Below are 26595 nucleotides of genomic sequence, written 5' to 3' on the forward strand. Positions count from 1 at the left end.
TGATCAAACACAAAATCGCCTGGCATATGTATGCATTTAAAACATACGGTGTTCTCGGAATGCTTCTGCATGTATACATATCAATCAGTCAATCAGGGTTCTTATAAAGTGCGACTACTCACCCGTATGGGTCTCAAGGCACTCGGGAGAGGGGGGCGGGGGGGTTCTGCAGATCAGTTGAAGAGGCAGGTCTTGAGGTCCTTCCTGAATTGAGGCAGTGATGGTGATTGCCTGAGGTGTAGAGACAAGGGGCCTCATTTATGAAAAGTGACGCATCGCTGCGTGAAAACAGCGATGCGTCACTTTTCACTGCGCCCTCCTTGCACCACCAATGATGCGTCATATTTACAGTATGACCCTTCATGGCGCAAGGAGTTACAGATACGTCAGTATTTCTGACGTATCTGTATGGCGCAAAAGTGACGCATTGCTGGAGTGTGTCACAAATGTGACGCAACTCCAGCAATGTGTCCTTTCACATGGGGCAAGCCCCATGTGAAAGGGCCTGTGTCAGTCTTACGCCTGCTGTGAGGCAGGTGTAGGAAATTGACGCATTTGTGTCCTAGAAGTGGCGCAGTGAAATCTCATAGATTTCACTGTGTCACTTCTATGACCCTTTCTTGCGTCAGAACGCCCCCTCTGCATACATTATACCTGGCGTAGGTATAATGTAGCGCAGGGGATTACAAAGTGATGCATCTACCTAGATGCGTCACTTTGTAAATATGGTGCAACAAGGCACATTTTTTACGCTGCTGGTGCGTCACAAAAAGTGACGCACCGTTGGCGTAAAAGTGACGCACCGGTGGCGTAAAAGTGATGCACAGCCTCATAATTGAGGCCCAAGGTGTTCCAGGTCTACACCGTGAGGTATGAGAAGGATCTTCCTCCAGCCAAGGTCTTTCAGATCTGTGGGATAGTGGCCAGATGGGCGGAGTTGAGGTGTCTAAGTCCTGAAAGTTCTTCAGTAGCCATCCAATGGTGTTTTGGAAATTATTTAATGATGTAAAATATAGGTTAACTGTTTTAGTTTCCATCTGCGAATGAAGATCGCATAAACATCCTCCTAAATGGCAAAAGTCACAGGTAGTTTTCTGACCAACTTTAAAGACAGTGAAATGTTGCAGTTTCTTATTAGCTGAAAATGTGTGAATGTGTGACACACCCATTTTGAAACAGTAACTGCTCCTATTTTGACCGTAAAATGTGACATATGGCTACGCCGCCTTAGAAATAAGCTTTTAAAAAAGACATCAAAAATAAAAATGGCGAAACATTAAAATATAACATTGCTTTTTATTAATAGTATCTCACATTGAGCTGTAGAAGATGAAGATTTGCAAAGGCACAAGCATTTAGCCAGAACGGTGCATTCTACGCAAAGTACATAATACAAATATTTCTTATAACATTATCTGTGCCTCTAAGGCACTTGATTATCTTTTGCCAGGCAAAGTCAGATCTTCAAGGTGTGACAACAGGTTAACAGTTTCTCAAGAAAGAACTCATGTACTAGAAATCTCACAATAAAACAAGATCCTGCGGAGCTTCGCAATTACCTCCTTCTATTAATCTATGATTAATATTTGGGGGAAGGTTTTTATTCTACTGATATATGAAAGAAGTTAATTTTTTGCAGTTTATGAAGCCTTGGGATATTTCCCTGTTTTCCACTAGGAAAGTTTGTCGCGCAAATTCCCGTAAGAAGCGGTATTGCATCATTTTATCTCTCAGTTATAAGTCAAAGAGCTGTTTCATACTTATCTTGCCTTGTTTTGCTCTCTCATTTAAAGGCAATCTTTGCAATATCCGATGTGTTACTGTGTTAGTGGACAACCCCAAAAACCAAGTGTGTGAAAGCTAAGACCTGCGCATTTGCACACACCTAATTAATATTCTAAATCTTGCAAATCAAAATATTTTCTTTGTGTGTATATTGGACTCTCGTAATAGTCTGTTCATTTTGATTAAAAAAACCTTTCATGAACCCCAAACGGTAAAACATAAACATGTCAGATAAAGTTAACAAGTATCTTCCAAAGATGTTCAGAAGACACAAGTATCAAGCTCTGGTTCATTTGTGGGTTCCAAGTGATGTCCTCCATGTGGTTTCCAGACAAATTGCAATCCCCTAAAATAGACTCTTTTTGTAGATGAAGAAATTATCCTGAACTTTAGCTTGGAATTGTGAGTTATATAGTACCATTCCTAGTTACACATCCACAGTTTCAGCCTTTTTCATAGTGTGACATCTGTGGATATCCGATAGGTGGATTATCACTGTGATACATATTTTTGTACTGTCCTTTATGATGCATTATTTTTCCATATCTTAAAAAGTATTGCATGAATAGAGACTTCAAACATACAGCCAACACACATATCGACCCTTTAAAAATCTCCCTACAAACATTTTGTCTTAGACCCAATCCCACCACGGAGCACTTTCTTTCAAATATTCCGGGGCGAGATTTTGGCTAAATGTATACATTTCAAACGTGAAAAAATGTATCTTGACAAAATTTATGTAGGGTGATATTTATGCATTACTGATATTGTGTCCTATTTTATTTTTGACGTCATATTTTTACAGTCTGTATAATTTTCTAGGTATACATTTTGACATCTCACTCATTAAAGCGGGAACTGCCACCACTCTCTCCCCACCCACAACCTTAACCATCTCCCCCCAAAATATCCCCAGTTTAATGAAGGTAATAAAACAACAATTCCCATTTTTTATTTGTTTAAATTAAAAAAAATTTTTTATTGCATTACAGATGATTTGCACATTTCTTCTGTAGTGGACGCACAATGTTTTTGCCGGTGAATGCCTGACAATGATAACATGGTTCGGTCATGGAGCAAGCTCTCGTCTCGTAATGAATTTGTGAACATGATGGAACTTGCTATTCTTCCTGATGGGGTCACATGATGTCAGCAGTGGCGGCTTGATCAGCAATTTCACATTGGTTGGCATTACGTTTAACTTTTGCAAAGCCATTCTCACCCCATTCGGTCCCCCAGCTGTAAGCAGTAAGAGTAATGATATTAATAACTTACTACAATGTCATTTTGATTACAGCAAAACCTTTACAATAACGACATAAGGACATCTTAAAGATATGCTTGGATTGTATTCCGTCATTGAGATTTACATAGAGGATTACTCTGTTATACCACCGAAATTAGATCTCAAGCCTTGTTTTCCTTTTTTTATAGCTTCCCCAAAATTAAAGGTGACCAAAAGATCCATTCTCTAAAGCTTCAAATCATGTAATCCAGATAAAAGAAGCTTTTCTAGCCCCAGTGTTAAGACTTTACCAGAACACCTATCTCGACTCCCACATTTTTCGAAAATGTATATAGAAAATCTGGCATGGATCTGGTCCTCCTGGACTTACTTTGAATATCCAAGAATACCGTTGCTGTACACAGAGATAGGTAACAGAGATAGGTATGCCAATTATAGTACAAATCAGTGTGCATCTAAACACAGACCCAAGGAAGAGGAAGGGGCAGGAAAACAGCAAACTACAAAAATAATCTTTCAAAGCCTTCAGGAAGCCACCACAGATGGATAGGTTAAGAACATTCCAGTGGCCAGTGCTGTACTTCCCACCTACAGTTACCTCTGGAATTTAGTACATGTGAGGAAAAACGGACCCTTTGACCTTCGGATGCCCCTGGATTAAAAGTTACACTCTTGGCCTTCAAAAACAAGCAACATAGCTGAAAGTGTACTCAGGCCTTTAAAGGCAGCCAGTGTAAAGAGTAATTTTCAGTTGTTCTGAAAACAACACACTGTGGCAGTAAGCTACTCATTTATGCCCCACATGATGAACTACATTTAACATCCAACACATGAGTTTCAATAGCAAGGCCCATAAGCTGCTAGGTGCGCTACTCCATTGCTCAGGATCTCTCTAGCTAGCAGAATTTAGTTCATGGAACCTGTGATAAGAAGGGATTCCAGCTAGCCTCGTTGATATGGATAGCCTGATCATGCAATGTCCATGGATCACAATCATTTATCTTTTGCCTGTTTCTTCAAACTTTGAGACCTTCATACAGGTTTTTGGTGCAGCAGTTCATGCGACCGATCCATCACCCAAAGTGCCACAAATGTAATCACACTCCCATCTATCAAGAACCTGTTACAAAGCTAGAGTGGAACAGGAGTTTAGCTGTGGAACTGGTCCAGTGAGAGGCAATCATCCTGGTCCAAGAGGCAAAGGATTTCAGTGCTACACAAGCTCACCTGTTCTTGATTATCCAATAATCTTCACCGTCGTCCGTTCCATAACCGATAATGATGATGGCATGGTTTGCTTCTTCTGCACAGTCTCCATCATATATCCCTACGAAAAACATGCTAGAAAGTTAGATGTCGACTAAACACAAAAATTCAAAATAGCCTCTACTTCTGCAACTCCCTTTTATTTACTCTGCATGCCTAATCTGCACAACATATACTAACTGATCAATTTAAAGATAATTATCACCAGTTAGTGGGCATATCATTCATGTATGCTTGAAGTAATAAATATTGATTATCTTGTGGATATAAACATTCTGCAATGTGCATGTTATTACTAACTTTTGTACCTGTGGTATTGTAAAAGTGGAGTTCTTATTTTCCTACTCAGAGTAAATAATCATGTCATGAACTGTTGGCTTTCAAGAAAAGGGAATTTATTCTTTTGGAAAGGTCAATATTTCTGTTGAAATCAGGCACCCACATTTTAACCACAAACAGTATCTCATAGGGAGTATGACCACCCAGGGATTTTATAGACAGATTGTCTAGGGCTTTCTGGACCCCATATAGGCGATGGACCCAAATGCAATCTGAGCCTAATGCCCTAGCTGTTAAAGACTGCTATAAGTTCTGGTTTTTCCTCTCCACTACCGTATTTCCCTCAGAATGATAGGGGGAAGAATACTGCATATTCAGCCACAGTTTCCCTATGGGGTCTGTGTAAGCCTTAAAGGCGAAAGCCGGACCCTGGTCAGAATGGAATGTGCTAACTGCGTATGTCTCAATGAAGACTTGCAGATCTTGTATAACATTTCAGGCATCAGCTAATTGCTGTAGTCAGACCACCAGGAATCGAGAGCAGGGATCCAGTGCCCAAGGTGTATTTGTAAGCCCCATCTGATTGTAAGGGGCCGCAGTGATCCATATGAACATAAACAAGTGACTTGTTGAAGATTAATAGAGGTCTCTGTGGTGGACATGCTATGGTTAATCCCTTCATCTGCTAGCAGACGTCACATTTAAGGACAAACTCCTTGTTCTGTTTGTATGGACCTGGCCACCAATAGCGTTGCTGCAATAGTGACATTGTAGCCACCAACCATGCAGGTGCAACTGTTAAGCCCTCATGTGCTGCTAGGATTAAACCTAACCTGCAGTTTGAATTAGATATTACTAGATCCTACTCTCCAGGAACCTTAGCAAATGGATGTTTTAAGCACTTTACTGGCATAAGTATTTAGTTGGAAATCCTTTCGGCAGGTAGATGCCATCACGTACTGCGTTGACAGCCACCATGATGTCTTCATTTATTTTCATACTGTTGCTTCTGCGGCTTCGTCAGCCATGGAATTCCCTGCAACGTGTACTCCTACACACTGATGACTCAAAGTGTGAATCACATGAGTCTGTGGTAAGCATGCTTTTAGCTTAGCCACTTGACCACTTGTCCTCAAAGCATCTTGTGTTTTTTTGTGCATGTGAGAAAGTGCCATCTTTCTTGCATTGGTATGCCCCCACTTTTCTCTGAACTGCTGATGTGCTTTGACTGAGTGTGCCCTGGGTTCCTGCCAACCAGGTACCAAGGGCCTGTGTTCCTTCCCTAAAACTATGTTGAAACTAAAACCCAATAGGCATCTCTGGCCACCTGTCAGCCCCTAATAAATGGTCCCCTAGGTACCCAGGGCATGGTGACCAGAGAAGACCCCTGAGGACTGCAGCACTTATTGTGCCACCCTCAGGGGCCCTGTACCCTGACACCCACACACTGGCTTTGCAGGCTGAGTGTCTAAGTGCAGAACTAAACAAAGAGTCGACATGGCACACATCCCTGTGTGCCATGCCCAAATGCCCACAGAACCCACTGCCCTGGCATACTTCAGTCACCCCTCTAGCTGGGTGCCCTATGCCAGAGGTGTGGGCACAGGTGCATGAGCCCTGTGCCCCTACAGTACCCAAGGCCATTCCTGGGCACTGTAAGTGCAGTGATGCCATTAAGAGTATATGGTGCTAGGAGATTGTCATTACAAACTCCACAGCACCATAATGGCTACACTGAAGACTGACACGTTTGGTACCAAACCTCTCGGCACATTAAACCCGCACTGATGCCAGTGTGGGATTTAATGTAAAATGCACCAGAGGGCATCTTAGAGATGCCCCATGAAAACCTAACCTACAATCCACATCTGGGCTGAGTGGCTGCAGAGGCTGCCACACAGCAGACATGTTGCTGTACCCCTGGGTGGAGAGCCCCCACTCTCCTGGGCCTGCAACAATGCACATCCTGGGCAAGGTGCTAGGTCTCCTCTACCAGGATGGGCAGGGGGAAGCTTCTCTGTGAGCTTCTCCAGACCATTTGCTGTACCCAGCAACTGGCCCCACCAGTCCTGACCCCCACTCTGGTGGCAAGACTGACGGGAAAAACTATGTCAGGACGGGGGGTGTGCCAGCCTGTGCCAACCCCAACCCTCGGGTGGGGGAGACGAGGTGAAGCACGACCCTGGGCTCCGGCCATCTTGAAGACGGGGAGCCCTGCCCAATCACAGTTAGGCCCCTGCCCCCTCCCACAGGAGAGGAGCAGGCTAGGGGGTGTACCGACCCCAGGACAGGGAGCTGTTCGTCCCTGCTCTTGCCCTACCTGTAACACCCCTAAATTCAGTATTTTGGGGCTCCCTGAACCTTCCTTCTCCAGATCCCTATAAGAAAAGAAGAAAGAAGACCAAGAGGAAGAAGACCCGCCGTGCAGCTGCTAACAACAGGATGACAACAACTGACTTGGCCCCAGCCCTACCGGCCTGTCGATCCTGGAACCTGCTCCTGCCTAAATCTCGGCGACTTCTGCGGACAGCAACCTTGGGACACCCAGAGGACCTGCCTGCCTTGACCCTCTTAAAGACTAGGACTCCCATTGGCAGAGGCACTGCTGCAACAACCCCCCTGGTGCCAGCCAGGAAGCTCCGGACCAGCCCACTCTGCACCCCCCGAGCCCGGCCCGTGCCTGAGTGATCCAAGACCACGAGGACGTCCCCCCAGTGACTGGGACCCGAAGTCCAGTGCCCAAAGACCCTCCTCGACGAACCAGACGATACCTGCAGACTCAGAACCAGGGGCCACCCCACCCGCGACCAGCGAGGGTAAGCTTTTCCGACACCCAAAGACACGCCGGCACCCGGCGCCCTACAGCCCCCTGTGCCTCCCTTCGGGGTACCTCCCTGTACTCCAAGATCCCAACTTACCTCTCGAAGTGCTGGTCGCCCCTGGAGAGTCTCCACCCCCGAGCCTGCAGCCTTTGTTCCCTTTTTACCTTTCCCATTGGATAACAGTGAGGGCCCGACGGCTCAAAAGCACCCTGCACCCAGCCTCCCGACTACCGCTGGCTGTGCCAACTTTGCCCTATCCTGCTTCCCCCTTTGCCCTGAGCGAGTGACTAGGAGCCCAGCTCCCACAGCCGCGTGGCCTGCTAACCAGCAGCCACCAACCGGAGGCCCCATGTCCCTCATTGGATAACATTGGGCCTAACTACCTCTGCACCCGGCCGCCCCTGCGCCGCTGAGGGTGTACCAACTGTACCTACCTGACCCTGGGGGACCCCTGAGTCTATGCTCAGAACCACAACTTCACCAGTCGAGTACTCACGTGGAAACCGGTAACTCACTTACTTGCCATTGGATAACATTGACTGGTTTGACTCGAAAAATCTTCGAAGTGTGAAGTTTTGGAAACTTAAACTATTCATATAAAATCAACCGAAATCCGAATTCCGAAGTACTGTACCTTGTAGCCGAGTACTGAACCGCAAAAGTAATCCTTACCGGGTTTACTACTAACCTTAATTTTCTCCATAGGAATCCATTGCCTGCTTATCTATGAAATTTCTTCTATCTACTTTTGAAAACTTGAAATATTCTTTAAAAATCATACAAATACTAAAACAAAATTACTTACCTGTTTTAAGTTGAGACCCCAGTGCTGGACCCAGGAGCCCAGTACTGGATTACCAAAGTAACGAGGTCGTACTTTACCTGCAACCTGAATTTTCTCCCATTGGATAACATTGCCAGATTTCTGTTGAATAGTTTCTAAGTGTGAACTTTTAAAATAGCTTTATATTCCTGAAAAATCACTGCAATACCTAAACCGTTTTTACTAAACTGTTTTCAGCTTAGACCCCAGGACTGAATCTAGGAGCCAGTCCTGGAACTACCAAAGTAATCTACAAAGTAATCAACTGTGTTTATATGAGAAAACCCATTGAGCTCAATGCTAAATTGTGTGTAGAATTGTGTTGCCTACTGCAATCCCTGTACCTATTGTGTTTACAAAGTTTATTGCATTTCTGCAAAGTACTCACCTGAGACCTCTCATATTGAGAACAGTATATTTTGATACCTGTTGGTTCTAGAGATAAAACAACTGTGGGCCAGATGTAGGTAATTTTATTTTACCACTTCTTAAATACCGAATCATACCGATTCGGTATTTAAGAAGTCGTAAAATAGAGAGGGGGAGATGTAGGTATCTCAGATTCGGTAAATACCGAATCGTTAAGATTCGGTATTTACCGATTCTGTAAATACCGATTCGGTATTGCCCATTGATTCCTATGGGCCTTGCAGCCCATAGGAATCAATGGGCAATACCGATTCTGTAATTACAGAATCGGTAAATACCGATTTTAGCAAGGGTGCAGGGGTGTCACTTTGACACCCTCTGGCACCCCACAAATAGGCATGTGCGCCATGTGGCACACAGACATGCCCTAAGGGCATGTCTGTGTGTTACATGGCACAGGTGTGCATGCACACATGTGCATGCACACCTGGATTCGGTATTTTACCACCCAATTGGATTGGGTGGTAAAATACCGATTCTTAAAGCCCTGTGGCACTCTGACATGTGCCAGCTACATCTGCATTTACAGAATCGGTATTTTACCGAGTCTGTATTTACCGATTCGGTAATTTTACCGAATCGGTAAATACAGAATCGGTAAAATACCGATTCTGTAAATGCATGCCCTACATCTCAAAATCCAATTACCGGTCGGTAACGGCCGAATTCGGCCGTTACCGACCGGTAATTGGCCACCTACATCTGGCCCCTAATCTTTGATATAAAAACAATTGGCCTGGAGTTCAGTCTTTGAGTGTGTGAAACCTTTTGCTGACTGAGTGTGTACAACAAATGCGTTACATTGTCCTCTGGTACTGCCTTACTGCTCGACCAAGCTACCACTTTAGAGAGTAAGGTCTCACCTGGCTTTCACCTCTGTTATACCTCTGGGGTTTGTGGACTCTATACACACTGTACCTTATTCTGGTCCAGTATATATAGAGCCACTTTCTCACAGTGCACTCTTTGGAATCTCTGAATCCATTCTGGCTACAATAGTGTAAGTACTTGTTGTAAGACTGGACACAATGATACAAATCACACACTATGAGTGTGGGGAATCCAGTATCTGTATTTTTAAGTGCTAGAATTAGAGCTCGAAATTCAGCCAACGGTGCTGTGAAGTCACCGAATGACTGCATGTAGGTTTCCGCAGGGTGGAATTCTCCATTCTGCATGCGACCCTTCATGGTTGCGCAAAACAAGCTTGAACAACCTACAGCTAATACATAGGCATTACTTACTCAGCTGTGGAGGATTTATCCCTAACACCTAAGGCATCTTCGGGCAGAAGGTGGGTAGGGTTCTTTGAGTATACAAAAAAAAACTACTCGGGTGACCCAATAAATAAGAACCCAAGCTAGAATGTTGGTGGTGCCATGTCATAAAGCTTTATACTCCTGGTTTTGGTGGACAACATAAACATCAGGATGATGCCAAACTGATCCTATGCACACCCTCAGGATATGTTGCCTGTAGTCCTGCTAGCTCACAGTGTACCTCAAACCCAATCAACTAAAAAATACATTGTGCAACCTCAGAACATGTGGCCCCTTTCCTTTTGTGCACTTTTCATCCCCAGGGCGGGCTCCCTGGGGTAAATAACGGCTTTGGGATGGTAGGTAAAGTTAGAATCTCCTGTACGTAGGAAAAGCATATTTTCCAGTGATAATAGTTTTAGCTCTGTTTGACAAATCTCCATGAAACTTTCCCAAAAGAGGCTACAGTTTGATTAGTTTGGGCATGGAAAGTTTCAGGGTGATCCATCAGGCAGGAGTGAGATAAAAGTGGGGGTTCCAAAACACAAAATCCCCAGGTATTTTCCATTTGCTTCTAGATGACGGATTTCAGCAAAAACTGCTGTACGGAATTACACCAAATTTGTCTGGAAGCTAGATGTTGGTCCGCAAATGTGCTTTTTGTGTTCTGGTGTAAATCCAGTAGTTTTTGAGAAATTAAAGAGTAAACAATAATTGTATATTTTGGGAGTTGGGTTTGCAAGAGTCTTGCGGGTGTCCCTCGAGAGAGCAAAATAAATAATTTAGCCATGATTGATCGAGAGGCTCTTTATTCCAGTGTGGCTTCACATTCTCATGGAAGCGAGTACCATGAGAGTGACCACTCTGATTGGCTGGCTGTTGGAATTTTAGAAATGAAATGGCCCCATTACTGTTTACTGTAAAGGTTTTGTGGAAATGACTTCATACAGCTACATAAGCAGGCGTCAGAAAGGCATCCTATCCCCCTAGATTTAGAGAGGAGATCTCTAAGAGATAACTATTGTGTTAAAAATAAATGTATATTGTTTTTTAAAACTTTTTACGGACTCGAAGGACTCTCAGTGGATTGTGAATAGTACAAAGGAGTAGGTGACTTCTTAATACAGTATACTAGTAGTAATTCATATTGTACGCCTTGTTTTAAAAGAAAGTTACAATCTTGCGAGACCCTCACGGGATTGTGAACAATAGAAAAGAGTAGGTGATCTTTGAATACACTCTAGTACATAGATTCTTTATTGTAGGAAGGAGTTTTAATAGAGAAGGTGTTTACCATAGTCTACTATTTATGCCCATCACCTTGGAAAGAGTTCTGAGTGGAGTGTTAACGCCCTACTACGCACCGCTGTAATATAATAGAGGGGTCTCAGTGGAGAGGCATGTTCCACAACACACCCTACTACGTACACCCATCATCTTAGAGAATGGTCTCAAATGAGAAGATGTGTACATCCACACACCCATATACCCACACCCATCCTCTGAGAGAGATGTCTGAAAGGAGATGCAAGTCCATCCGCACACCCTACTATGCCCAGCCGTCATTTGAGAGAGAGAGGTGTAAAAGGAGAGGCTATTCCATCTCTATTCACTACTATGATGCACACCCGTCATTTGAAAAAGTGGTCTCAAAGAAGAGGCCAGTCCAGCCGCACACCTTATACACACACCCCTCATCTGAGAGAGTGGTCTCAAAGGAGAGTTCAGTCACTCCCCATACACCCTACTATGCACACCTATCATCTGAGAGAGGTCTCAAAGGAGAAGCCAGACCATGCACACACCCTACTACGCACACCCATCATTTGAGAGAGCGGTCTCAAAGGAGATGCCTGCCCCTCCCCATACACCCTACTATGCTCAGCCATCGTCTGAGAGAGGTCTCAAAGGAGAGGCCAGTCCATGCACACACCCTACTACGCACAGCCGTCATTTAAGAGAGAGGTCTCAAAGGAGAGGCCTGTCACTCTCCATACACCCTACTGTGCACACCTGTCATCTGAGATAGAGGCCTCGAAAGAAAGGCCAGTCCATCTACACTCCCTACTATGCACCCCCCGTCATTTGTGAGAGAGGTCCCAAAGGAGAGGCCAGTTTTGCATAACTATGTGAAGTGTTCCTTTCCACAAACTACGGATTGCGCCATATGTGAATGTCAAAAAGCTCACTGGTAACAATAGCTGTTAATAAATGTGAAACCATTAGGCCACTGAAAGGTTACGTACATTTTTAACAAAAAATAGTATCCCTTGTTTATAAAGGTCATGTGATACATAGAACTACAAATATTACCTTCCCCGCTAAACAACTGAAAATCTTCGGTCACAGCGAATCCTACAGTTACCGGCCCCTCGAAGGCCACTGCGGCAGCAATGTTGGATTCTTCGGGCAGGACGTAAAATTTAGACATATTCAATTTTATAGTTTCTTTCTGTTTGTAGGCGCACTTCTCAGCCTGCCGGAAAGAATAAAAACTGTTTTAGGGGATCAATAATCCTTTAATTTTCTGTCATGTACAATGAAAGTTAATCTTTCCACTACTTTATCCGTTATGAACTTCTCCGATCACAGTGAAAAACAGGCAAAATGAAGAACATCTGACAATCCATTTGCTATTGAGGCATTAGATTACTGCCTCATCTCTGCCCTCATTTCCCCAGACCTGATTTGTGAGGCGGTTCCGCCTCTAACAGAGGTTTTCACCACTCTAATTGGTTGCCTATTTCTTCCATCTCTAATTGCGGTTACCAAAGCTCCTGTGTGTTCTTTGTCCTAGCAGAGGAGATGTAAGCTGTGCTTTTTAATATTAAAAATTGTGTATTGCATTGTTCCTGTTACCTTGTCGCTTGGCGCAATGTATTGACATACATAAGTATTCAAAAATTGCCTTTTACTGGTGAGAAGCTATTTGGTACTGAATTGGATCAAATGACTCAAAAGGTAGCAGATGAGGAAAAAAATCATAAGCCTCTTCAACTCACAACTGGAAAGAAATCCTGTATTTCAAAATGACCAAGCCAATCCTTCCAGAATAAACATCCCTTTCGCACCCTGTCCCAAGGCGAGGGGGTTGGGAGGGGGGCACGATCAATACAGACTTCTCAAGATCGACTACAGAAATGACTATTCCAGGGTAGGAGCAAGCATGAGACAATTTTATCCACAGAGGTAGAATTCTGTCACTGATGGGTCCTGGATTTAGTCAAACGAGGCTATCCGATTCCCTTCATCAAGATTCTTTCAAAGGATCATTTCCTTGCTACTCCATTGCCAAAAGATGGATCATGAATTCAAGCAAAGCTGTAATCTATACAAGCTTTACTGGACAAAGGTGCGCTATTTCCAATAGCATTGAGCAGAGAGGCAAAGGATTTTCTGGTCCTGTGTTCCCAAACATGATAGAAGGCTTTGTCCGACGTTATACTTGAAAGCCTTGAATCAATGTGTACTGGTGGTTAACTTCAAGGTGATCTCAGCTCAAACAATAATCTCTTTGCTGGTACAGAATGCAGGGCCGGACTGGGAACCAAAACCGGTCCCGGCAAAGTGCTCGGCCGGCCCCCCAGAGGGGGTTGGGGGTGTGACCAAGCTCTTTTCCAGGGCCGGTTTTCGGCCGATTTTGTTACAGGGCCGCAAAAACGGCCCTGTAACAAAAACGGCCGCCAGGGGCCCAAAACCGGCCCCCACCCTTGCGGCCCACCCAGGGATTGCCCGGTGCCCGCAGCGGGCAGTCCGGCCCTGACAGAATTACTTTCTTGTCACATTGAATTTGTAGGAGACATATTTTCACTTCCTTATCCATCCGTCGAGCCAAATAATTTCGGGGCAGATCTACAAGAAACGAATGCAGAGCGATGCAGCAAGTTATTTTGCTGCGCCGTGCTGCCTTAGTTTCGAAGCAGAGGAACGCAACATATTTAAAATAATATGTCGCATCTCTGTGTTACCCCTGCGCTGGCGTATAGATTGCAGTCATGCACCGGTGCCGGCACCCTTGCACCATGGTGCAAGGATTCCGATCGTCGTGGGGAGATTGTTTTTGTGAAGAAAGGGGCACATTTGAGGTGATTTCCTCTCCCAATGCTTGTTATAGAATGCACCTCGCTATGCCACGCCTAGGGTAACGTATCGCTCTGACGCATTTCCAGATTTACGATTTCTCATAAATCTGGAGGTTAGGTGGGGGGACCTTTTGCAATAGCAAATAGAAATGGAAGAAATATGCAACTTTTTTGGGATTCTTGATATCTAGTGTGGCACAAACCTCTTTCAGAGGTGAAACTGCCTCACAATTCAAGTCTGGTACGAGGAGGATACGGAATCAGGGTAATAAACATTACCGTAAAGAAACTGAATCATTATTCTCATCAAACTATCTACCTATACATATTTACCTCTCCTTATATTTTATCACATGCACATAAAGTAATGTTAATAATATTGGTAATCAATGAAAATATACCTCTGTGGTAAAAGGTGAATTCTGATCCATTCTTCATTTTCGTCCATTGCAAACCTCAACCCTTACGAAACCCATACAAAACTCTACCAGGTTACATCAATTTCTGGAAAAAACTGTGGTATAGACACACGGAAATTGGGAAACTCCACAAATTATGTGAAGGCTAATAGTCAGGAATTGTTGTCAACATTTCTTGTGTGATAAAAAGTTCACACCATCCTAGTCTTTAACCATCTGCAAATCAAATGTCAAACCATGCCTGGTCCTGAGGCTTTCTCGCCACTAGAAAAGAAGCAGAGTAAGCCAATAAGTAAGGAAACTTATTTTGGCTACTGTCTGAACAATACCAATATTCACTTAAGAGTTTGAACACCCATTCATAATTGGTCATCTCAGACCATTACATTTCATTTAGGGATAAATGTGCAGATCAATTGAATTTAGATTTATAACGCCACTCTACAATCAGATGTACCGCAAACATTCTTGCCGTGGATAGATTGTTGCAAGAAAGGAGCCACCTCTTAGAGAGAAGTGGGAGGCATCACTTTGTTCGTTAAGAATAATTGGGAAGCAGCCCCAATAATATACTCTGTGTGGATAACTACTGATGCAGCTCCTAGAAGTCTCGAGCCAATTAGCAATAGGTTCAGGAGTTGACTATTTTAACCACTTTTGCCAAATGTTGCCTGTGTGAAGCCAACACCAGTTACCCACTATGTCATCAGGCAGCATGAGATTGATCTTTTGTGACAGAATGAGCAATAGTCTGTTACTCCCTCCTCAACTATGATGAGGAGGTATATGGAAGCAGTCTCATCTCTGAGGTTTGCAGAATTCAGAGCACAATAAACCTAAGATGTTACTAAGGGCTAACTTCTGATGGGCTACTCCTTCATGAATGTGACAGATCTCATCTGCCATATTACTACTGCATTATATGCTTGAAATAAAGTGGATGGGATAATCATAATATTAGTGACAAAGTACCCATCTGCCAAACTCTAAATCAGACTCAAAGTATGCACAGTGTCATGCAATAGATCCTTACTCAGAATACAAAATCAGAGACTCAGGCGAGAGGAACTTTAATTCCTGTGGGTAGGAGTATAAAAAGTTGACTGAGGACATTTTGATCACTTCCAAATTCAATGTAACTTCATCAGATAGACTTAACACAGGTTTTCACTTGCTATCTTCTGGAGGGATATCGCCCTATGCCTCTTCTAGCCTAGTACTCTCTCTACTTAGCCAAGTCGCAGTGTTTGGCTCTATTAAAACTCCTATAACTAGACTGTGTAATTCTTAGATGCCCTTTCAGTCACTCTACAAAACAATCAAGTCAGGGCTACTTCAAAGTGGCTATTTCCTCTCTGACTGTTCATCGCTGTACCAGCTGTGCTTCCAGCTTTCCTCCTTGAATACAGAGCAGTAAGTCTATTCTTGCTTTTCCCACTATTCAGCTTGTGTTACCACAAGAAGCCTCAGTCCTGATAATGCAATCAGTTCCCATTCTTAAGCAAAGTCCTAGCAAGACACAAGCAACCCAAAATGCTCAATTAGTGGTAGCAGCCAGCTCACTTGTACCTTTAGTGTGTACTCATCATTGATCTGAGCTGGGATCTCTTTGGATTTCACCGCCAGGGCAACATTAGCGGGGATTGGAATCTCAACAAACATCAACTAGCCCCTTGAAGCCATCAGGGATGGAGGCTATGATAGCCAAACCAACCACTGCACATTCACAATATCTATTTAGGTTAGAATAAACTCAGACTATTTGCAGTATGGTATTTGCCTGTAGAGAAGCTGAATGAATCATTTGTTCATGAGCTTGGACTGAACCCTATTACATTTCCCAGACACTTTACCTCTTGATAGGTGATTTTACTTCCATACTGTAGGAAATCCACTTTTTTCGTCTTGGTCACCCCCAGAGTTTTAACCTTTTGCTGGGTAATAAATGTAGTTTGCTGGCTTTTGAGTGCTGTGCACTTTACACCTGCTAACCATACGCAAAGTGCCTCTGCTTTCCTTTAAAAATTGTTAAATTGGCATATTCTTAATTGGAACGATTAGCCTACCTATCAGTCCCTATTATATAGTGTAGAAAGCACACCCAGGGCATGGAAGTTAAAATGTCACTTGTGACATCAGCTACAGTGACAGTGCAAACTTGGCTTCAGGTCAACCCTGGTTGCATGACTGCTGCAGTGTGACCTGCAGCACGACATGTTGAAATAAGTCTTTTTGACAGCCAACAACATCCCTTTTAAATATTATTAGGTCACCAAATAAAACTCTTGTAGCCCACAAGATAGGATGCCAGTGTGGCATGTAGAAAAATAATATTACCATGTCCCTACAATGACAAGGCCCAAAAAGCTATTTTCACATTAGGAAGTCTGACTGGCCCATAGAGAAACACTGGGTTTGATAATGAATACCAATACAGTTACTCAGGAATTATACCAGCTAGAAAAATAATTAAACAACTTTTAGTAGTTATTAAAATCCAATTCAATGATTACGTCAGATTTTGTTTTATAAATATTTAGAAAAACAAACTTTTAGAAAGTTATCTTTTCCCTGTCTGAAGTTTCCGAACCAGTGATTAGCCTTGAATATTTCTGAAGTTTGGCAGTTTGTGCTGTTTGGTGCTATTGTTACTAAAACTCATACCTCTGGTTCCCCTTATTGCAGTTTTTTCATTTTGGTGTAATTTTGTTTATGACATGTTACTGTATTCTTTTTGGGATTTTTATTGTTTTGATGATTTGATTTTGTTGCTGTCATTGCGTAAATACTTTACACATTACCCCAAATTAATCCTGTCCGCTCTGAGCCATAGGGGTTGAGCTCAGGTAATTTAGTGACTTGGTGGGTTCACCCTGACAAAGGGTTGTGATTAGTTGCCCACCCCATGTAATAATCCAATTTCTTACACATGTACATTACCATGTTAAAAAAGTAAGTCGCATTTTTTATGTTTTTTTCATTTTACCAATTTACACAACATAATTCAATTGGCACGTGTCCCTTCATTTCCCTATAAAGCAACACACTACATTTCAATCTACCTAGTACCGTGCAGTTACATTTCTCCTATGACTTTGCTATTTACAGAAAGCTGGATATCATTGCTTTAGCAACGGTAGGGTCTGTTTATCAGGGAAAGAATGCTTTTAAAAAAGTAGTGTCATATGTGGTCAAAACTGAATATATAAAAGAGCCCATGGGTGAACAGGTTTCATGCATTTCCAGAACCATGACGTGCTCAAACGTCTACTGGTCAGCTTCAATGTCCACCATGGATGTATATATATATATATATATATATATATATATATATATATATATATATATATATATATATATATATATATATATATATATCAGCAGAAACTCTCAACATTCTCCTGCTTAGACGCGGAATCACGGGCGTAGACCAACTTTTGCGCCAGCATTATTTATTTTCTACATATAGTCAAGACGCGTTCCGGCTGTCCATATATATATATATATATATATATATACATATACATATATATATATATATATATATATATATATATATATATATATATATATATATATATATATATATATATATATTGCTATATTAATTGATGATTGATGCACACATTGCTCTTTTGGAGCACAGTTTCAACAAATAACTCAGAAGGCAGAAGGCCTACATCATTATTGTAAATGAAAGACTTACACGTTCAACATATTTGTAATCCTCGCTCTTCATAATTCCGTTTTCACTGATATATTCCAAAGCCTTTGATGGGAAGCCTCCACAGCAGGCTTCGTTTTGCGAGTCGCAGTCCACAAGTTGCTGCTCGCTCAGGGTAAAGAGCTCTTTATGTTTAATGCAATAACGAGACTCTAGAACTCCAACCTGTGTGAAAGAAACATTAATACCAGCTTCATTGGTGGAAACAATCACCAATTCATTGAGCATGTGCAAAAACATCAGTGAGAATTAGTGGTGCCACTGTTTGCGCCTTCCTGTAGAAATCCAACCTAGAATTAATAGTTCTTTGTTTAGGACCACCCTATAGATGGTTTTAGTCGAGTTATTCACAAAAACCCATTAAATCATTTATAATATGCAATTTCGTTTCTGGTAGAGTCATGGGATGGACACAGCATTGCTCACACGGCCATGGCTGTCTCTCCATTCTCATGTGATCAACAGTTGCTTCTCCTCTCTGAATATATTAGAGCAGTCAGCAGCCTTCAACACTGTTACTCATGACCTGATCTGGTCAACTAAATGTAAGAACCCAGAGCAGCCTTTAATGCCTCCCTGCAAAGGTAAATGCTCCCATTGAAACTGACATCAGCTGGTGAAATGGGAGCTCCTCTTCTGTATTCTGACTATATTAATCTAAGCCTTTCACATGCCCGTTTTCCTATTTATCTATTGCATTTAATATGTACATGCTCCATCTCAAGTAACAGCCTTTGAAATGAATTGTAAGCGGATCACATGCAGAATCCCTAGGAACAAGGGCCCAGATGCATCAAAGGGTTTTCCCCTTTCTGTGTCTAGGGGATAATGTGTTGATGCATTTGGCCCAATGAGACATCCTGTCCAAGGCACTCAATGTCTTAGAGGAGAGGATGGGTGAGAGTGGCATTAAATAAAACAGATCACCAACCCTCCTAGGTCATATCACTTCTGCAAAACAGCCTTACATATCATGTCCCCACACACTTTCTTTAGTCACATCCCCCACCTTTTTAAAATGTGCTACAAGCCTAAGTTCTTCCAAGAACACAAGCTCGGCATGATGTTGTATATTAAATGTAAACATAGCTCTTCCAGCTGAGGCAAGTGTGAATTGTGTTGCAGATCCACCGCAACCAGATTTTAAAAGGTGGTAGAACTACACCAAGGCACGTTACATCAGATGTAAAATAACTAACCAAAGCAAAGAACAACAACAAACTGACAGCCTAAATATAGGACCCATCACAGCTCTACTACAGAATAACTATAGAATTCATGAGAGTGCAAGAACGTAGTCAATCATGATGCACTATATTTCCATTTTTCAATGAGCCACCCTGACACATCCCACCTCCAGATCACACAGCAGCTCATCCTCTCGGCTCTTATGAACTACACTGCCCTGTGCCCAGGGAATAATGCTACAGCACATGTTTCACAACCTAGAATACCAATACTTACAGTGGCAAATGCCCAGCAAGATCCACAGTAGGAGCCTTGATCTTTGGGTTCTGTGACACAGTTTTCTTTTCTCCAGTCAACCTCTTTGGGAAGGTCGATGGCAGGCCGGTATGTTTGGACTTTCGTGGGTCTCTCTGCAGATCGTGAAGCCTTGAAGCATCCCCTTGAGTTTCGTTCGTGTGTTGTCTGAATATGAGAAACGCAGTTAAACATTTCCTATGTAGCTATTGCTAATATTTCACCCATATCATTAGAAATTGCAGCAATGTATGCAAATCTCCAAGGGTGCACATCAGTTCACCAATATGCCACTTTAGACCTGACATCTTTAGTGTTGTCTTCTCCCCCAACTGTTTGCCTTCACTCAGTGGTGGTTGGTGGCATTTCAAAGTGGTGGGGTGTAAAAGTTGTGGATGAGTTTAAAGCAGCGAGGAAGCAAAGCGAGCGAGCCCGAGTGAGAAAAGTGGGCTTCAGGGGTGAATTTTTGGAAAAAGAGTGCCAAATGGTGCATTTTAAAGCAACTTCTAATAATGAATTTAGTGACAGAGCAAGTTTGTTTATAATGATGTTGTGAACATGTAGTTTTGAATTATTGAAACACATTGAAAACTGCCCCATATCTTATTGCATTAAATATATTCAACAGTTACTGTAGAGTGCAAATTATACAGTGTGACAACTTCAGGCCCTTTAAAGTGAGTGTTTGTCCAGTGTCTTGCACTGTGTGCAGCTCACAGTCTATGTGGCACTGCATGCTGCATTGACTGCGGCTTGGAGAAGCATCATCAGCTGTGGGCTGCTAGCAGTCACAAAGAAATATGTGCAGACAGGGCTTTAAGTAGTATGAAAAAAGTGGTGCTGTGTGGCTTAAACATGTAAACTAAAGATTCCCATAGTGCGCCACTCACCCAGAAATGTGCTTTCTCGCTGAATTTCCTGTTATTGTATCCATATATATAACACAACAACTGACATATACCTAAAACCAGCCAGGCTTTGGGCTTTGTCAATGGTTGTTAGATGTTGATGGTAAATGGGTAACAGTAAGGATTTTGGCAAAATAATTTATATTGAAAATGTTATAATTCTGAAATTGGGAGACTGTGTATTAAATAGTACCCGAGGCCTGTGGAAGGACCACTGGTCTTCAGAGTGTCTTAGTCACGTCTGGTATGTTCACTCTGTGTTAGACATTTAGGGCCAGATGTAGGTAGCTAAATATCGGTTGGTAACGGCCGCAAATCGGTGAATTTCCCATTACCGACCGGTATTTAGCCCTTCCTAATGTAGGAGGCTGTAAATAAGGATTCGGTAATTTACCGATTCCTTATTTTAAGGAATCAGTAAATAACCGAATCCTTTAAACCTATGTAGGTAGCACTTAAGTGAGTGCATTTTTGCTTTAAGGATTCGTTATTTACCACCAACTACAAGTTGGTGGTAAATACTGAATATCTTTAAAAAAGCAATTATTTGCTTTTTTCAAAGTGCCATGTGGCAGACATACATGCCCTTAGGGCATGTATGTGCGCCACATTTTTTTTTGCAGAGTTTTATATAGCGCGAACTAGACCCGAACTGAATCAGGTATCAGAGCGCTTTACATAGCACCAGTTACGTTACATGAGGACACGCATTCATTTTAGGCACGGGGAGATTAAGTGATTTGCCCAGAATCACAGGAGGTTTTTGGCGTCGTTACCGAGACTCGAACCCAGTTCCCCAGGTCCGAGGTCGAGCGCCCTAGCCGTTAGGCCAACCCCTCTCCCCAATCCCCAATCCCTCTCGCCACATGTGCACAAATGCACGATTCAGGGGTGCAACAGGGTGTCAATGTGATAGCCTGCCACCCTTGAATATGCTCCCGCTATTACAGATTCGATAATACCGAATCGGTAATAGTGAATGGCTTCCCATTCATTCCTATGTGCCTCCAGGCCCATAGGAATGAATGGGAAGGTATTCCTTATTACCGAATCGGTATTACCGAATTGGTAATAAGCAATATTACAGAATTGGTAAATGGTACCGATTTTTTACCTACATCATGTTTACCGATTCCTAAATACCGAATCGGTAAATTGAGATTACCTACATCGGGCCCTTAGTCCCTTTTTCATCTCACCCACCTGCATGTCTTTCCATTTCAGCATCTACTTTTCAGTCTCTCCTTCTTGCATTTCTTTGCATCTTTTTCATTTCACCTCGAACACCCAAAACACACACTTACCTGTAAGCACTGCATTTTCTTTTACTTTAGATGTGTCAATATTTTGACAACTTCCTTCACACATATTTCCACTGAATCAAAATTGCAACTCGAGTAGATAACCATTGCTCTGCGTGCTCTGCCGAGAGGCAACGGATTGGATGGCATGTATTCTGAGCACCTTTTTGACCCAGTGGCAGGCACTGTAAGGCCTTTAGCTTTAACTCCAGAGCACTGATTCTTGGCCCGTTATGAACACCGAAACAAATATTCTCAATCGTGGCACCCACATAAACACTGGTGGTGATTCATTCTATGAGAGTATTATGTGACATGAAAAAATACCGAAACAGAAGGGGGGTCTCGTATCACACAATTTTGCATTCACAAATGGTCCGAATCGGTAATTTCAGCCTTTTGCAAATGCAAAATAGTCTTTCAAGATGTATGAAAGGCTTTGTAGTCACAGACTTAAGTAATCACAAAAATAACTATTACCTAAAGTTGCGACTACAAATAGGGAATCGCAATTTGCAATTCCCTCAGTACATGTACCAATCTTTTTCTAAATGCAAACTATACATTTAGGAAAATGCTATTACCATCAACTCCAAGTCGATGGTAACCATATGCCAATTTTGAAAATTGCACAAAAATGTATTTTTCAAAGTGCCATGTAGCGCACACCTAAGGTCAGCCAATGAGAAGGCGGCAGTCCAAACCCTCCTAATTTCAGCAGGTAAGTGTAATGTTTTTTAATGTTTGGCACATGGGTGTATGTATATATGAATATTTGGGAGTAAGTGAAAGTGAATAGGCGCATGTGTGTGAATGCATGGGTGAGCGTGTAAATGTGTGTGTGTGTGTGGTCCACCCCCTCCCTACTAAAATTACCAGCGGCCACAGCTGTTGTGTAATCCAACCTTCTACATTGATGCTAGTTATGGAGATGGATACCTTAATGTCTATTTGCATGATACTTTTGGGAAAAACATATGAAATAGTAATGCCCAAATGCAAATGACTCTAAACTTTAGAACTAATATTGGCTTATAGGCAGAGCTACTAGAATTATGCAATTGTGAAGCCGGGGCAATTTTTACATTGTTGTCGCATAATCCATCGCACACTTGTCGCATAATCCATCATCTGCCGCATAATCTACAGATTTTAACCCCAAAAATGTTTGATCCTAGCTCGAATGGTTCAACAGCTACTAAGAGGTGCAGCGACACATGTTGCCATGCAGTGGATGGCCCTTTCTAAAGGTTTACTGGAAGGTTCTGAAGCTTATTGCTATATTTGGGTGCTAAACTAGTACTAATGAGGTGCAACTAATGCCTAGACAGTGTTGAGTTTAAAAACAACAAAATAATTAAGTAATACCATCACAAAATCTGCCACATAACGCCGCATAATTTGCCTTTTCTTGTCGCATAATTTACTCAACCCTGCTGCAAACTTTGCCCCCCCTGTCACATAATTCTAGTGGCCCTGCCTTTAGGGACATATCTCTTGATTGGGGTGGTTCTAACCCTCTGATGGATGGAAGATGAGAGAGGGAAAGAAGGTCTTGCTTTAACATAGAAGTTTAAACATAGGCCCCTACAGAGGCACCTGATTGCAACATATTATCGGGAATTGTACCTCTGATAAGAGATTTGCAAGGTGTGGAAAGGGATGTTGTAATCTGACAAGTGTAAGGATGCTTTACTGGACGTCATTTGTCATAAGAAACATCACTCTCAACGCCTTTCCTTATTCTTGAAATCTTCTTATCCTCCATCAACTTAATAGGACTCTCCAAACTTCCTCAGATTTCCGCCTCACTGTTCCTTCAGATGACCTGGTACGACTAGAAAGATGCTCCTTTGCCTACCAGACAGCCAAGAATATTACCTCACTTGGTATCTGCTATCAAGTATTAATGTTTCAAAACTCAGGAAACAAAACGTGACCTTTTTAGCTATCAGATTTCGTTGTGCAGCACATGGTGAATGATTTAAAGTAGATCCTGACTTTCTAGAATCCAGCGCCAAGACACCTCGACCGCTATTTGCACTCTGAAATACATTCCGAAATAAATGCATTGAATTATATTAAATATGGTGTCCATAATAAGGCTTTGCACACTACTGTTTAATTTTCCTGACTCCTCAAATGCTTTTCTGGTTGACTTCCACCTTACAAGAACGTGGTTGTGTTGCTGAGATCTGCCTGTAATGTGTTGACGTGCTTTAAAGAGAGAATAATATCAATAAAATACGTTTTTAAAAAGTTGAAAAGGAACAATGCACTCATGGGTGTCTTGCAGTCACTAATTCACTCTGTCCCACGTGCTCCTAGTAAATAAAATATTTTAGCTCCTCTGATATGTAAATGGAAGGAACCTCATCGTTTGGAGATTCGAGCTGCAATGTTTAAATGGCCAAAAACAAAACCTCTCAGTAGAATTTACATTGGATCAAAAGTTGTTCTTTTAGGACATGATGTCTATCTGCATATACTGATTAAGGTCTTCCATAAAGTGTTCGATCAGACAGTCATCGGCCGTAGACAGTCAGACGTCTCCCTCTTTGTCACACATGATTGTTTCCTCTGCATCATTCACTCTTCCTTTCCATTTAGATGTGTCTTTGAGGTTACTCAGTCATGCTATCATCTTCCTAGCTGGATGCATCCCTTTCTGCTGCAACACCAGTAGTTTCAAGCTCTCTGATTATCTGAATGCTCTGTTAGTTACTAGGGGCAATGCTGGTCATCTCAAAGTAGAATCAGGTTGTTGAAGACAACTGGTATGTATGGCTGCAAAGGCCTCATGTGCTTAAACTTCATACCTTCCTCATCCACCTATGGTGCTCCCCAACAGTTTAACGATAATGATTGTCAAGGCACCTGCATGTTCATATGAATCAACATGAAATTGAGATTGCTATGGAGGAAGCAGCTCAAGAACGTTTTGGAGTTGAAATTTCTCACACTTTTTAAAGTTTATGCATTTAGAAGGAACCAGAGAAATGGGAATGTGGTGGGGTAAAGAAAGAAGTACAAATATAGGCTCCTGGAGTGCTCTTTTAATGATGCAAAGATAGATGGCAGTAGACAACAAATAGGAGATCAATTTTGTATTCTGAAATATATCACTTAACTACTGATCGCAGTGGTATTTCTCCTACCGGTCCATATGTTTGCACCTTAAATTGGTAAGCATGTGATAATCAATATATAAAGGACAGGAAAGGTCAGTTCTTACCATATCTGCAAAATGGTTCATTTCCAATCGGTAGCTCTTGTTGCCGCGGTCCGCCAGCAGGTTGTGATCCCTCACTTTGTGCCACGTGGCTTCCCATGCATTCCTTCGGAACTCCTCAACATCATCAGTTAAGTATTTCTTTCCTGTAAAGAAGAGGAAGTGCACATATGAACAGTCCTTGGTGCCCACAGCATTGATCTTTGCCAATTGTTTTCCATGTGATCATTTTCATGATTTTATTTTGTGAGTTAAAGAAAGTGCTACTTTTTAAGAACAGATGACATTTTGGGTTAGGAAGCCCTTCCCATGTTCCATCTCTCCTGACCTCCATGTGCCACTGAAGTGCTAATTGTCCAGCTCAGTGCTGCGCGTCTCTGGGTGGTATATCAGTCTACACCACCATTACCTTGAACACTTGAACAGACTCTCTTCCAAGGTTAATGGCTAGATTTCCTAATAAGTTACTTCTAGCCATGCATCTCTAATGCACTGGGGCCTTCATCTGAAGCAAGGGGTTTGTTTTTTCAGAGTTCCGGAGAATGGATACAGACAAAGAGGAGTGTGACCATGAAATACCAGCTGGTCCATCTACTGACCTCACAAACCTAGAGAGACACTGGCTGAAGTTTAATCCTGCTGATATTCAAACGTGATCTGTAATAATGATTTACTGTGGGGTTTGTTGGCCAGAAATTTGAGAACTGATGTCACTAAGAACAATGGTTCTTGGGCTACTGAGAACAGTCTTATACCAGATCTGTCCTCCGGGTCCAAAACGGTCGTGTTTCCACAGTACCCAGTAGGAGTATACCTTTGTTGGAAAGGCGACCCCAGGGGAGACAGAAGGTGTCTGACCGTCCGCCCCGAGACCCACCTCTCTGTATGGAATAGGCCGAGCGCCGTAGGGAGGCCTCCTTGGCGAGGCTCCTCTCCTACAATCGTAACAGCTGCTTTTTTTCGGGTGTGTCTCTGAACCAAACTGGAAAAGTTGGTGGCCCCAGGATCTTTTCCCTCCTACCAATGCTAGTACCAAGGCTAAAAATCTTGGCATCATTGTAGACAATGAGTTGACTTTTGGACCCCAAATAGCCAGTCTTGCAGGGAAATGTTTCGGTATCCTGAGGATGCTCAGGAAATTCCTTCCTTTGATTTCCGTGAACCATCGCAGGGTTATCGTCCAAGCACTGGTAGGGTCACGCATGGACTATGTAAATGCCCTTTATTTAGGCCTTCCTAAATATCTGGTAAGGAGACTCCAGGTTGTGCAAAATTCAGCTGCGCGGGCTATTTATAGTCTTCCTAGACGAGCGAGTGCTTCTAACCTGCTCAAGGAATTGCACTGGCTCCCTATAGCCAAAAGGGTGCTGTTCAAGAGCTTGACTTTAACCTATAAGGCTCTTCATGACTTGGGCCCCAGGTATATTAGAAAGCGTCTTGTTCTTTACAAACCGAGCAGAGCTCTTCGCTCTGCCTCCTTGTTCAAAATGTTCGTTCCATCCATCAAACGCACGCGACAAGGGGGGCGCTCGTTC

The 26595-nt window shown here is 42.6% G+C and overlaps 1 protein-coding gene across 1 annotated transcript in view; it reads right to left on the minus strand.

Moving 5' to 3' along the window:
- Positions 1 to 1276: 1276 nt before the first annotated feature.
- Positions 1277 to 26595, minus strand: part of LOC144792020 (cathepsin S-like) — a 37682-nt gene continuing 12363 nt past the window's right edge. The window contains exons 3-8 of the mRNA XM_078666908.1: positions 25064 to 25206; positions 19602 to 19787; positions 18120 to 18302; positions 12226 to 12388; positions 4262 to 4361; positions 1277 to 3027 (exon numbers count right to left, since the gene is read on the minus strand). Of these exons, the coding sequence (XP_078523034.1) occupies positions 2928 to 3027; positions 4262 to 4361; positions 12226 to 12388; positions 18120 to 18302; positions 19602 to 19787; positions 25064 to 25206 (875 nt within the window). The 3' untranslated portion in view covers positions 1277 to 2927. The remainder of the gene's footprint in view (positions 3028 to 4261; positions 4362 to 12225; positions 12389 to 18119; positions 18303 to 19601; positions 19788 to 25063; positions 25207 to 26595) is intronic.

This window comes from Lissotriton helveticus, chromosome 1_1 (assembly GCF_964261635.1).
Source record: "Lissotriton helveticus chromosome 1_1, aLisHel1.1, whole genome shotgun sequence".
In the NCBI taxonomy this organism is placed as follows: Eukaryota; Metazoa; Chordata; class Amphibia; order Caudata; family Salamandridae; genus Lissotriton; species Lissotriton helveticus.